This window comes from Mustela putorius, unplaced genomic scaffold, assembly GCF_011764305.1.
Source record: "Mustela putorius furo isolate JIRA1106 unplaced genomic scaffold, ASM1176430v1.1 tig00000788_pilon_pilon_pilon, whole genome shotgun sequence".
Taxonomy (NCBI): Eukaryota; Metazoa; Chordata; class Mammalia; order Carnivora; family Mustelidae; genus Mustela; species Mustela putorius.
The window spans coordinates 9,957,531-9,972,021 of NW_025421481.1; the positions used below are offsets into that span (position 1 = coordinate 9,957,531).

The window sequence follows — 14,491 nt, forward strand, 5'->3', positions numbered from 1 at the left end:
CATATTATGAACAACTATATGCCAATCTGGAAGAATTGGATGCATTCCTAGAGATGTATAAACTACCAAAACTGAAGCAGGAAGAAATAGAAAACCTGAATAGACCCATAACCAGCAATGGAATTGAAGCCATAATAAAAAAATCTCCCAACTAGAGCCCAGGGCTGGATGGCTCCCCGTGGGAGTTCTACCAAACATTTAAAGAAGGACTAATACCTATTCTTAAGCTGTTTTTAAAATAGAGATAGGGCACCTGGTTGGCTCAGTCTCTAAGCGTCTGCCTTCCGCTCAGGGTCCTGGGATCAAGGCCCACATTGGGCTCCCTGCTGAGGGGGAAGCCTGCTTTTCCCTCTCCCACTCCCCTGCTTGTGTTCCCTCTCTCTCTGTGTCTCTCCCTGTCAAATAAATAAATAAAATCTTTAAAAAATAAAAATAAAAAATAGAGATAGAAGGTAAACTTCAAACTCATTTTTATGAGGCGAGCATTATCTTAATCCCAAAACCAGACAAAGACCCCACCAAAAAGGGGACTTACAGAACAATATTCCTGGTGAACATGGATGTAAAAATTCTCACCAACATACTAACCAATAGGATCCAGTAGTACATTAAAAGGATTATTCACCACAACCAAGTGGGATTTATTCCTAGGCTACAAAGGTGGTTCAATATTTGCAAATCAATCAATGTGATAAATTACATTAATAAAAGAAAGGACAAGAACCATATGATCTTCTCAATAGATGCAGGAAAAGCGTTTGACAACGCACAGCATCCTTTCTTGATTCAGAGTCTTCACAGTGAAGGGATAGAGGGATCATATCTCATATCATATCATAAAAGCCATATATAAAAAGCCCACAATAATAGCATTCTTCATGGGGAAAAACAGAGCTTTTCCCCTCTGGTCAGTGACATGGCAGGGACGTCCAATATTTTCAACATAGTACTAGTTGTCTTAGCCTCAGCAATCAGACAACAAAAAGAAATTAAAGGCATCTGAATCAGCAAAGAATAAGCCAAACTCTCACTCTTCACAGAACATGATACTCTGTGTGGAAAACCGAAAAGATTCCACCCCCAAATTGCTAGAACTCATACAGGAATTCAGTAAAGTGTCAGGGTATAAAATCAATGCACAGAAATCAGTTGCATTTCTATACTCCAACAATTAGACGGAAGAAAGGGAAAGTAAGGAGTTGATCCCATTTATAGTTGCATCCAAAAACCATAAGATACCTAGGAATAAACCTAACCAAAGAGGCAAAGGATCTGTACTCAGAAAACTATAGAACACTCATGAAAGAAATTGAGGAAGACACAAAGAAATGGGAAAACTTTCCATACTCATGGATTACAAGAGCAAATATTGTTAAGATGTTTATGCTACCTAGAGCAATCTACACATTCAGTGCAATCACTATCCAAATACCATCAACATTTTTCACAGAGCTGGAATAAATAATCCTAAAATTTGTATGGAACTGGAAAAGACCCCTATAGCCAAAGGATGTTGAAAAAGAAAACCAAAGCTGGTGGCATCACAATTCCGGACTTCAAGCTCTTTCACAAAGCTGTCATCATCAAGATAGTATGGTAATGGCACAAAAACAGAGACAATAGAAGAATGGAACAAAACAGAGAAATCAGAAATGGACCCTCAACTGTATGATCAACTGATCTTCAACAGAATAGGAAAGAATGTCTAGTGGAAAAAGGACAGTCTCTTCAACAAATGCTGTTGGGAGAATTAGACAGTCACATGCCGAAGAATAAAATTGGACCCTTTTCTTGCACCATACACAAAAATAAACTCAAAGTGGATGGAAGACCTAAATGTGAGACAATTCCATCAAAATCCTAGAGGAGAACACAGGCAGCAACCCCTTCAACCTTGGCTGCAGCAGCTTCTTGCTAAGCACACCTCCAAAGGCAACAGAAACAAAAGCAAAAATGAACTACTGGGAAAGAAAGCCTTTGCATAGCAAAGGAGACCTTCAACAAAACCAAAATACAGCTGACAGAATGGGAGAAGATAATTGCAAATGACTTAATCAGATAAAGGGCTAGTATCCAAAATCTATAAAGAACTTTCAAACTCAACACCCAAAGAACAAATAATCCCATTAGGAAATCGGCGGCAGAATGAACAGATTTCCAAAGAAGACATCCAAATGGCCAACAGACACATGAAAAACTGTTCTACATCACTTGGCATTAGAGAAATATAAATCAAACAATGTGATACCACCTCACACCAGTCAGAATGGCTAAAATTAACAAGTCAGGAAACAACAGATGTTGGCGAGAATGTAGAGAAAGGGGAACTCTCTTGCACTGTTGGTGAAAATGCAAGCTGGTACAGCCACTCTGGAAAATAGTGTGGAGGTTCCTCAAAAAGTTAAAAATAGAAGTACCCTATGACCCAGTAATTGCACTACTGTTTATTTACCCCAAATATACAAATGGAGTGATCGAGGGGTGCCTGGATGGCTCAGTGGGTTGGGCCTCTGCCTTTGGTTCAGGTCATGATCTCAGGGTCCTGGGATTGAGCCCTGCATCAGGCTCTCTGCTCGGCAGGGAGCCTGCTCCCCCCAACTTCTCTCTGCCTGCCTCTCTGCCTACTTGTGATCTTTGTCAAATAAATAAATAAAATCTTTTTTTAAAATGGAATGATAGAAAGGGGCAGCTGTACCCCAATATTTATAGCAGCAACATTCACAATAGCCAAACTATGGAAAGAGTCCGGATGTCCATTGACAGATGAGTGGATGATGAAGATATGGTATATATGTGCAATGGAACATTATGCACCCCTCAAAATGAAATGGCAGTGACGTGGATGGAGCTAAAGGGTATTATGCTAAGTGAAATAAGTCAGTCAGAGAAAGACAATTTTCATGATTTCACTGATACATGGAATTTAAGAAACAAAACAGAGGGTCATAGAGAAAAAGAGGAAAAAAAATAAAGCAAGATGAAACCAGAGAGGGAGATAAATCATAGAGACTCTTGGACATAGGAAAAATCTGAGGGGTGCTGGAGGATGGGCAGAGGGATGGGACAGCTGGGAGATGGACATTGGGAAGGGTATGTGCCATAATGAACACTGAATTATAGAAGAGTGATGATAAGGTATTATATAAAAGAGTGATGCATCACAGACCTGTACCCCTGAAACCAATAATACGTTATGTGTTAATTAATTGAATTTAAATTTAAAAAGAAAAAATATGGGCTAAAATTAGTCATTTTTTTTTTCAAAGATTTAATTTACTTATTTGACAGACAGAGATCACAAGTAGGCTGAGAGGCAGGCAGAGAGAAAGGAGGAAGCAGGCTCTCCACGGACCAGAGAGCCCGATGCGGGGCTTGATCCCAGGACCAAGCCGAATGCAGAGGCTTTAACCTACTGAGCCACCCAGGTGCCCCAAATTAGTCATTTTTTCAAAGGAGATAAACAGATGGCCAGGAATATGGAGAAATTGAAACCCCTGTACATTGCTGGCAAGAATGTAAAATGGTACATACAGCCTCTTTGGAACATAGTCTGGCAGTTCCTCCAAATGTTAAATTTGGAGTTACCATATAGCCCAGCAATTCTACTCCTTGTTATATACCCACGTGAAAAAAGCATATGTCCAGAGAAAATCTTAGGGCAAAATGTTCACAGCAGCATTATTCATCATAGCTAAAAAATGGAAGGAACTCAAATGCCCATCAACTTATAAATGGAGCCATCAACTGATGAATGTATAAACAAATGTAGTCTATACGCACAATTATTACAGAGCAGTTTTTATTTTTTTAATTATTTCAAGTCTTTATTCTCAAAAGAAAGGCAGACTGCCACGCGCAGCGCCTCATTTGGATGTGTCTGGAGTCTTGGAAGCTTGACTACACTACGTTCTCCTACAAATGGACCTTGAGAGCTTGTTTGGAGGTTCTAGCAGGGGAGCGCAGCTACTCGTATACCCTTGACCGAAGAACGGTCCTCTCCTCTATCGGGGAAGGTCGTTCTCTTCGACCAAGCGCGCAGCTTCGGGAGGGACGCACATGGAGCGGTGAGGGAGGAAGGGGACACCCGCCTAGCCAGCCAGATCAGCCGAATCAACCCTGGCGATCAATGGGGTGACAGATGTCTCAGCCAGATCGTCCTCACATCCATACAGAGCAGTTTTTAAATGTGCTGATGCATGCTGCAACATGGATGGACCTGTGAAATTGGGTAAGTGAAGGAAGTCAGTCACAAAAGACCGCATGTTGTATGACTCCATTTACATGAAATGCTCAGCATGAGGACATCCATAGAGACAGAAGATAAATGGTTGCAGAAGGTGGACAGAAGGGAGGAGAGGGAGTGCCTGCTTATAGGCATGGAGTTTCTTTTGGGGGTAATGAGAATGTTCTGAAGTTAGATTGTGGTGATGATTATATAACCTTGAATATATTGAAAACCATGGACTGTAGAAAGGTGAAAAAAGATTTTATGGAATATGAATATTTTAATAAAACTATCAAAATAAAGAATCTTACTATAGGGAAAACAGTAAAGCCAAGTGAAAGATTGTACAGAGTAATGCCTATGGTATAGCTATATATTCATCAACCCAAAGGTCTTTGAAGTAGAAGCTTTAGGAAGAGAGCTTCTTTTATTTTTTCAAAACTTTTTTAAAGACTTTATTTTATTTTAAGATTTATTTATTTGAGAGAGAGAGAGAGAGAGAGCACAAGAGGGGTGAGGGGCAGAGGGAGAAACAGGCTCTTCACTGAGCTCCAAGCCTAATGCAGGGCTCAGTCCTGGGACTCTGGTATCAGGACCTGAGCCAAAGGCAGATGTTTTACTGACCGAGCCACCCAGGCATGCCTAAAGATTTTATTTTTAAGTAATCTCCACATCCAACGTGGGACTTAAACTCATCACACCAAGACCAAGAGTCTCATTCTCTTCTGACTGAGCCAACTGGGTGTCCCTAGTTGAGACATTTTTAAAAAATTTGTCTTTAATTTAAATTCAATTAATTAACATAAAATATATTATTGGTTTCTGAGGTTGGGGTCAGTGATTCATCAGTCTTATATAATATCTAGTGCTTATTACATCATGTGCCCTCCCTAATGTCTATCACCCAGTTATCCTATTCCCTCTCTTCCCTCCCTTCCAGGAACCCTCAGCGTGTTTCTTATGATTGAGTCTCTTATGGTTTGTCTCTCTCTCTCTGATTTCATCTTGTTTGATTTTTTACTCTCTTCCCCTATGATCCTCTGTTTCGTTTCTTTAATTCCACATGTAAGTGAGATGATATGATAGCTGTCTTTGTCTCATTGACTTACTTTGCTCACCATAGTGCCCTTGAGTTCCATCCACATCATTATAGATGTCAAGATTTCATTCTTTTTGATGCCTGAGTAATATTCCATCACATATATACACCTCATCTTCATCCATTCATTTGTCGATGGACATCTAGACTCTTTCCATAGCTTGGCTGTTGTGAACATTGCTGGTATAAATATTGGGGTGCAGGTGCCCCTTTGGATCATTGCATTTGTATCTGTGGCGTAAATACTCAGTAGTGCAATTTCTGGGTCTTAGGGTGAGAGTGAGAGCTTCTTTTATAACTTCTTTGATCCTCCATTTCTTTTTTTTTTTAAGATTTTATTTGTTTATTTGACACACAGAGATCACAAGGAGAGAGAGAGGGAAGCAGGCTCCCTGCCAAGCAGAGAGCCCGATGCAGGACCTGATCCCAGGACCCTGAGATCATGACCTGAGCTGAAGGCAGCGGCTTAACCCACTGAGCCACCCAGGCGCCCCAATCCTCCATTTCTTAATTGACACAATGAGACAGTAATCCCCTGCATAACTCCACAGATCCTACAGGATACATAGTTGTAACATCCCAACTATTAGTTGTAAAAACAATTCTGAAGTCACGAAAGTTTATGCAGGGGTGCCTGGGTGGCTCAGTGGGTTAAAGCCTCTGCCTTCAGCTCGGGTCATGATCCCAGGGTCCTGGGATCGAGCCCCGCATCGGGCTCTCTGCTCAGCGTGGAGCCTGTTTCCTCCTCTCTCTCTCTGCCTGCTTCTCTGCCTACTTGTGATCTCTGTCAAATAAATAAATAAAATCTTAAAAAAAAAAAAAAAGAAAGAAAGTTTATGCATATTAGGCACTTGTAATATACTTCTTAGATTGTGTTTGTTTGTTTATTTATTTATTTATTTTATTTATTTGACAGACAGAGATCACAAGTAGGCAGAGAGGCAGGCAGAGAGAGAGAGGAAGGAAAGCAGGCTCGATGTGGGGCTCAATCCCAGGACCCTGGGATCATGACCTGAGCTGAAAACAGAGGCTTTAACCCACTGAGCCACCCAGGTGCCCCTTAGATTGTGTTTATGATAGGTTGTATTGGTTTCCTAGAGCTGCTGTTATAAAATACCACTAACTGGGTGGCTTAAAACAACAGAAGTTTATTGTTTCACCATTCTGGAGGCCAGATGTCTGAATTCAAGGTGTTGATAAGCCCATGTTCCCTCCGAGGCCCATAGGAGAGAATCTTTCTTCTTCCTGGTGGCTTGCCCACAGTTCTCATAGTTCCTGGGCGTATACCTGACAAGAGCTGGGGTCTCTGCCTCTGTCGTCAGAGTGTCCTTCCTTCATACATGTCTGCATTTCTTCTCTTCTTAAAAGAACACCAGTCAGGCTAGGGGCTCATCTTAGTCCCATATGACTTCATCTTAATTTACTAATTTTATCTGCAACAATCCCATTTCCAACAAAAGTCACATTCTGAGGTCCCTGGGGGTTAGGACTTGAGAATATCTTTTGCAGGCCATGAATCACGCCAAAAACAGGTGCCATAGTCCCTGGACATACAATGAGCACGTAGCTCATCATGTTTCAGTGCCGGTAACATTTCCTTATGAAACTGCCAGACTTAGTAGAGGAGAAAAAAAAAAGGGGGGTATATACCACTGGGCCCTTGTTTTAACTTTGTGAAGAGAGAGCAAACAGATATTCAAAGAGATACTTGCGCAAAAGTAAACAAACTACCTGGAAAGGGAAGAATATTAATTTTGTACCACACCTGTGTGCCTATTCTTGTCTTTGTACTATGGGAACAGGTATTACACTTAATCTTTAAAAACATGCTAGGATATATATATATATATATATATATATATAACATATGTACTATTCTTTTTTTACTGAGGAAAAGGAGTTTTTTTTATACAAGTTAAGTAACTTGCCTTGAAGCCCACTGAAGTGGGTTTTTGAACCAAAATATATCTCTGCTCATAACCTGGGATAAGCCAAAGAAGCTGAATGATATTGATGGAACATGTTTGAGATGGTAGTGAATAGCCACGGTAATCTCTATTTTTTTCATGTTCCACCTTTTTAGTTTGATGTTTCGGGTTCTTTACTTTTAGTGCTTAACAAATGGTTAACATTGATATCTTTCGTTCTCCTTCATTATGGTTAGAATATTCACACTGTTCACCTTTCCTGCATATTGACTTCCCTAGCTCTTTTCCAAATTTTCTTTGTTAAATAGCTGATGTGATATGTACCCTTATGAAGAGAGGGGTGAAAACCCAAGAACTTTGTTCTAGAGAGGCTAATTATGGTGTTACCTCATTGGGGGGATAATTTAATGATAAAGGTGTTTCTCAGGCAGATCTGGTTGTTCAGCTTTTTGCTTTTTCAATAAAGCCCTTGAGTAGCATAGCAGAGACCTTTTAATAATTCTGTTAAAAAGTAATGGATAATTTGCAACGACATGGATGGAACTAGAGGGTATCGTGTTTATAAGTCAATGGGAGAAAGACAACTATCATATGATCTCCCTGATATGAGGAAGTGAAGATGCAGCATGGGGGGCTAAGGGGGTAGGAGAAGAATAAATGAAACAAGACGGGATTGGGAGGGAGACAAACCATCAGTGACTCTTAATTTCACAAAACAAACTGAGGGTTACTGGAGGGAGGGGGGTTGGGAGAGGGGGGTGGGATTATGGACATTGGGGAGGGTATGTGTTTTGGTGAGTGCTGTGAAGTGTGTAAACCTGGCGATTCACAGACCTGTACCCCTGGGGATAAAAATATATGTTTATTAAAAAAAATAGTAATGGATAAATTTCACTGAATTTTACTTGTAGTGAACAAATAGGAATAGACGAGAACACGATTAAGAATTTACAGAGCTGGGCTATGATCAAGAGATCAGAACATGAAACTGGGTTTCAGATCAAAGGTTCTGTTTTGGAATTTGTTTGACTCATTTTATGATCTTCATGAGGTAATTTCATTTGTGGCTAATGTTTCAGCTTCCACAGCAGAGTACTTCTGGGAGATGCAGTTATTTAACAGGCAGTCTGCTCTGAAATGTGATGTAATTTAAGGGAGGACTGTCATTAACTGAGAAGTCAAGATGCCAAATATGGCCTCTTGAGGTTTTTACATTGTGGTGTATTTTGCCGTCATTGTTTGACTTGGGTCAGAATAAGTCATTTGTTCTTCCAAGTTGAAGATAATACAGAACTTTCATTTTGTTCTGTTTCTTAGTTATCTTTGACTTTCTACTTTGAAAATTATTGTAATTCATTGGATAATTTTCTAGTAATTACTAGCCCTCTTTAGCTCTGTAGTTGTCCTGGCTTAAAAGGTAAACTAGACAACCGAATACATAGATTCCTAGAATTTTAGAATCACAGGAGGCCTTAATCATCTAAGCCAATCCCCTACCTTTTTTTTTTTTCCACATTGACCTATTAGTTTGAAATTACATTTTCATGTTACTCAGTACATAGTCAAAAGCAGTGTACTCCATTCTTAGATTTTGAGAAAGTGACAGCCACTCTTATACACATTCATGCATATCAGTTGCAGTGGACCACACATTGTGCTGTATACAGTAGGTAAGTAAGGTCCTAAACTAGAGAGAATTAAACATGTCAACAAATAAACACAATCCCCTGGAGTAAAGTTCTGTAAATACTATGTGAATAAGAGAATAACTTGTCCTCTTACAGTGGTGGGGAGATGTCAAGGCAGCCTTTCATAGAGGAGAAAACCTTTGAGTGCTATCTTAAAGGATAAGTTGGAATGTTATAGGCAGAAGCCTTTGAGGAGGGGAGAAATGATAAGGAGGGAAGTCAAAGCAGAAGGAAGGGCATAGAGGGACAGATGTGCAAGGGCAAAGCGGACTTGGAGTTGCAAGGTGATTCCAGCATGGCTGGAGGAGAGACTATACAGTGTTGGGAGCAGGAATGGACTAATGAAGATAACTACACATATTATGGACTGTCTTAGATGCACGGCATTGGAAACTTGAGTCCGTTTCTGTTCCTAATGGGTTTCAACCTGAGAACTAAGGTATTTGCGTTTTAGAACTATTACTCTGGTGGCAGTGTAGAGACTGGATTGCAGTGGGGTTAAATCTAGAGCCAAGGAAACTACTTAGTTTCCTGCAGTAGTGTAGGCAAGAAATAAGGAGGCAGTATTAAAGGAGAGGTAAGGATCAATGAAGCTTTAAGGAAACATTCAGAAGGATCAATTGTCAGGACTTGATGACTCAGATGTGATCATAGAAGGTGGAGAAGAAAGAGTGCAGGTTTCTGACTTTGATGAGTAAATATCTACAGTATCTAGTATACAGAGACTTGATGACGTGTTTAAGGAGTGACAGAAGGGCATTGGATGGATGCTTTATTCTTTGTGAATCTTTTCCTGAATTACACACCTCTGCCTGTTAGAATCTTTCGCTACTTCAAGATGTCAGCACATTTCATAGTTATATGTATAGTTGTTTATTTGGTATGCTTTCCTTATTCACTTCTTGAAGGCTGGGGATTTTTAAAAATTTATCCTTAAATTCATCTTATGGCAGCCACTCTCCTGCCCCATCCCAGACTACAGAATCAGAATTTCTAAGACAGTTCAATGGGAATCTGAAATTTAAGAGCAGCTTGGACATTCTAATGATAAGTAATGTTTTCACATTTAACTGTAGAGCAATCAATCAGCTAAGGGTAGAGCTGTTTTCTCCTACTAACCTTACTATCAAATGATGGATAGATAGAGTTTTAAATTATGGAGTAAGGATAGTGGTCACTCCTTCCTCTTGGAATGATTTCAGAATAATGAGGGTAAGAAATGAAAATTCTGCCTTTAGTGTATTAGAAGACAGCTTAAACTTCCAATCACAATGTATGAATCAAGGCTCCCGTTTCCACCAGCAGTAGATAAAGGTTCCAGTTTCTCCATATCCTCACCAACACCTGCTATTTTCTGATATTTTTTAAGTTTATTTATTTTTTTAGTAATCTAGTACTTCAATATATAGTAATTTAATCATCTCAAATCCTTGACCCCAAGATCAAGAGTTGCATGCTCTTCTGACTGAGTCAGCCGGGCACCCCACTATTTTCTGATTTTTTTTAATCCCATTCTGTGGGTATGAAGTGGAATCTTACTGTGGTTTTAATGTGCGTTTCCCTGATGACTGATTATATTCTTATTCTTATACATCTTTTCATGAAGTTATTGGCTATTCTTATATATTTAATGAAATGTCTAGTCACATCTTACATATACTGGACACAGAACCTGTTTGCAATTTTTTTTTATTTTTTACCACCAGGGTTTATCTGAAATTTATTTTCTTTATGGTGTCTTTTTGAGCCTAAAATTTTTAATTATATGAAGTTTAATTTATTGGTGTTTTTTTCTTTAATGGATCATGCCTTTGGTGTTATATCTAAAAACTGTTACTCTATTCAGAGTCACAAAGGTTTTCTTCTAGAAGTTTTATAGTTTTAGCTCCTATATTTAAGTCCAGGATACATTTTTAAATTTTTGTATGTGGTGTCAGTTAGCTTATAAATTCATCTTTTTGCGTATGGATATCTAACCGGTCCACTCATTTTCAACCATTTGTTGAAAAACAAAATCCTTTCTTTTTATTTTTTAAAGATTTTATTTATTTACATGAGAGAGAGCATGAGAAGGGGGAGGGTCAGAGGGAGAAGCAGATTGCCGGAGCCAAAGGCAATCGCTTAACCAACTGAGCCACCCAGGCAAACCATAATCTTTTCTTCCATTGAGTTGCCTTGACAACTTTGTCAAGAATCCAGTGACCGAATTTAAAGGCTTGCTTGCCCCTGTTTTTCTCCATTGATCTACATGTCTGTCTTTATGCCCGTACTCACCATTCCCCCCCCCAAAGTTTATAGTCTTAGCTTCTAGAAAGGAAATGCATACTTCATAGTCCCCAGCTCCAGAGCTGCCTCTGAATGCACTGTCTTTCTCACTGACTTGCCATGCCACACCTGAGATACTGAATGTTTGACTCTTAAGATTTTGAAATTGTAAGTTCAACACTTTCATTTGACAGATAAGGATGGTCAGGCCCCAAGTTAAAGTCTTTTTGTCCCCTGCTGGAACAGAAGCATGATACCTTCCCAGGAATAACATTGACTGTGGAGTCACCACACACCTCTCTCTAAAGAGGGCCTGGCAGAGGAAGGTCCTGAGGAGAAAAAAGGTATTTGCAGTAGAGACTTTAAGCACAGAGTTATAAAAGGAGGAAAGGCGGGGGTGCCTGGGTGGCTTAGTCCGATCAGTTGAACTCCTGATTTCAGCGCAGGTCATGATCTCGAGCCCTGAGTTGGGCTCCACACCCAGCGCAGAGTCTGCTTGAGATTCTCTCTCTCCCTCTCCCTCTGTGCACCACCCCTGCACCCCAAGCTTGCTTGCCTTTGTGTGCTCTCTCTCTCTCTCTCTCTCAGTTAATAAATAAATAAATCTTTAAAAAGAGAAAAGAAAACAAAAGGGAGATGCCAAAAGTAAAGTACACCTACTTCAAATTTTTGTAGAAAGGTACTGCACATTTTAGGTGGCTTTGCTAGTCAAAGCCATCTATAGTGTACCTAGGTTTCCTTTTTACTTTCTTTTTTTTAAAAGATTTGATTTGTTTATTAGAGATCACAGATTAGGGGGGCGTAGAGGGAGAGGGAGAAGCAGACTCCCTGCTGAGCAGGAGCTTAGTCCCAGGACTCTGGGATCAGGAACTGAGCCAAAGGTAGATGCTTAACCAGCTGAGGCACCCAGATGCCCCTATACCTATATTCTTTTAAAACTACTGCTAAGAGTACCTCTTGACCTGTGTGGGACCTCCCATCACTTGAAAATAAGAGTGCTGAGTTAAGGTTTTAGTTCTTTCAGTGATTTAGGTTTTTCTTTTTTGTTTAACTTTTTTTTATTTTTATTTTTAAATAATCTCTGCACCCAGTGTAGGGCTCAAACCCATAGCCCTGAGATCAAGAGTCTGATACCCCCTTTTTATATTTTTAACACATTTCTACTGGCCTTCAATTTTAAAAAGATATCCTGTATTTTACAAAATTAAACTTTCTAGCTACAGATGATAAAACTCGTTATGATAGGAAAACAACAATTATCCTTGTGCGTGTGCATATGCGTGTGTATGTGAGTGGGTGTACATGGTCATGGTTATTAGCACATGACTGATACATGGTCTGAAAGACCACACTGTGCATAGACTGCTTCCTGAGGAATGTGAGCTGGTGAATGGAGCTGAGTATCTTGTACTGTATATTGCTCGGTTGAGCAAAACTTACCCAGTCTGTTGGTCACAGTCATTCAACAACCTATCTTAGAAAAGCAGGATGATAATGGGGATGGAGGTCAAATTCATCTATCTAATTGTTCCTTTAAAGATAAAGTTTGGAAAAATAAAGGATAGAGTTTGGGAACTAAGGTAAAGGAGCAAGGCAAAATATCCTAGGCTAACTAGACAGCAGTATTAATGCATTCTGAATGAATAGCTGATTGCTCCTTAAAGATTATTTGTGTAAGTTGTTGGTTTCACACCCTACTTTGAATTTTTTTTGCATAACAATATATTCTGATGGAAGGGTTAGGATTTTTTTTATATTGATTTTAAGTTGTTCTCTACTAAAATATGAAAACATGTAAGGGATAAGTATACACTGCACAATTAATATTTACTCTTGGAGGGGGAGGGAAACTTTAGCGTAATATATAACAATTTGTTTCATGAAATGTTTTAAACCAGGTACTGCAGAATGTTTGGGATTTGTTAAATCTTGAAGGGAGGGGGATGATATATGTGGGTATTTGTTGAGCAATGAATCTTTGTGAGGAGATGCCATGATTACCAGCAGATACTGAAAAGACATTCAGGATAGTGGAAGAATTCCTAGTTTATATATTGGGAAGAACTCATGTTTATGTGACATCTCTAGGAGCCATTTCTCCTACAGAATGTGACTTTCCAGTTTTTGAATCATTGGCTTGTGCTCCACCGAGGCTCAGGCTTCTCAGGACGGTCAGTCGAGCAGTACAGTGCTGGTAACAGTCCAACGTGAGATCACCGAATGCTCTGCACTCTTCCTGTATTGTGTTTCAGTAACCGTATCTAGTTCTCCATGTTTCTATTTGAGATGTTATATAGTATAGAATATGGTCTAATCAGAAACCTCTAAGTGTCATAGCTTGAATTTATATCTTACTGGTTCAAAGCTGATTTTCATTATCCTTTTACAAGTTCATGCTTTTTTAATGCACTCTTCTCCACAGAATGAAGATACTGGAATGAAGAGTAAAGTCCATCATATTGCCAAGGAGATCATGAGCTCAGAGAAGGTGTAGGTATTCAGTTTATAATTCGGAAGACCATTTATTTCCCCATTGGCTCATTTAAAACATTTCTTTTATTGTTATCTTTTACAGGTTTGTGGATGTATTAAAACTTTTGCATATTGTGAGTATCTACAAATAACTGTCCTCTTTTGCATTTTTCCCTATGTCAAAAAATTTTTAGCATAACTTTAAATATATTTTATATATATGTATGTGTGTGTATATATATATATACACACATACTCTTTCTAATATATGATTACATGTTTAAATTCATGTATATGTGAATATAGATATTTTCTGAAATGTATGTATCTGTTGTGTGTGTAGTATACCCAGATGATTTCCAAAAAATAGAATCTTTATATCCATATTTCCGAAGTTTTCAAACTTCCTGTGTTCATAATAAAGAGTTTTTAGTGATAATATTTCTTGGGCATTTGCAGAAGATGTCTATCAGAATTTTGCACTAGCAATGTATAAAAAATGTCATGATCAGTGTTCAGAACTATTCCTTCTGAATCTGCTCTCAAAAATAGACACTGAAAATAGACATTTTTACAACTAACTTTTTAAAGATCTTTATTCAATTTTTGTAATTATCAACTTGAACAAACTTGTTGGAAAACAGTTATGATGTGTCTGACAGCATATTCATTTTTCTCATGCATTTTTTTGTACCTGCAAGTTTTTACAAGTTCTAGTATGCATTGGAAGTGAAAGTACTTTTAATCCTACTTTATTCCAGTTATATTTTGGCAAGTTATTAAAATTTAACAAAAGAAGGGTAAGGTAGAGGAA

General features: G+C 38.8%; 1 protein-coding gene across 4 annotated transcripts in view; it reads left to right on the top strand.

Moving 5' to 3' along the window:
- Positions 1 to 14,491, top strand: part of FGD6 (FYVE, RhoGEF and PH domain containing 6) — a 122,696-nt gene that overhangs the window by 49,365 nt on the left and 58,840 nt on the right. For all 4 annotated transcript variants that reach the window (XM_045084826.1, XM_045084827.1, XM_013054194.2 and 1 more), the window contains exons 4-5: positions 13,628 to 13,695; positions 13,781 to 13,811. In XM_045084826.1, coding sequence (XP_044940761.1) covers positions 13,628 to 13,695; positions 13,781 to 13,811 — 99 coding nt within the window. The remainder of the gene's footprint in view (positions 1 to 13,627; positions 13,696 to 13,780; positions 13,812 to 14,491) is intronic.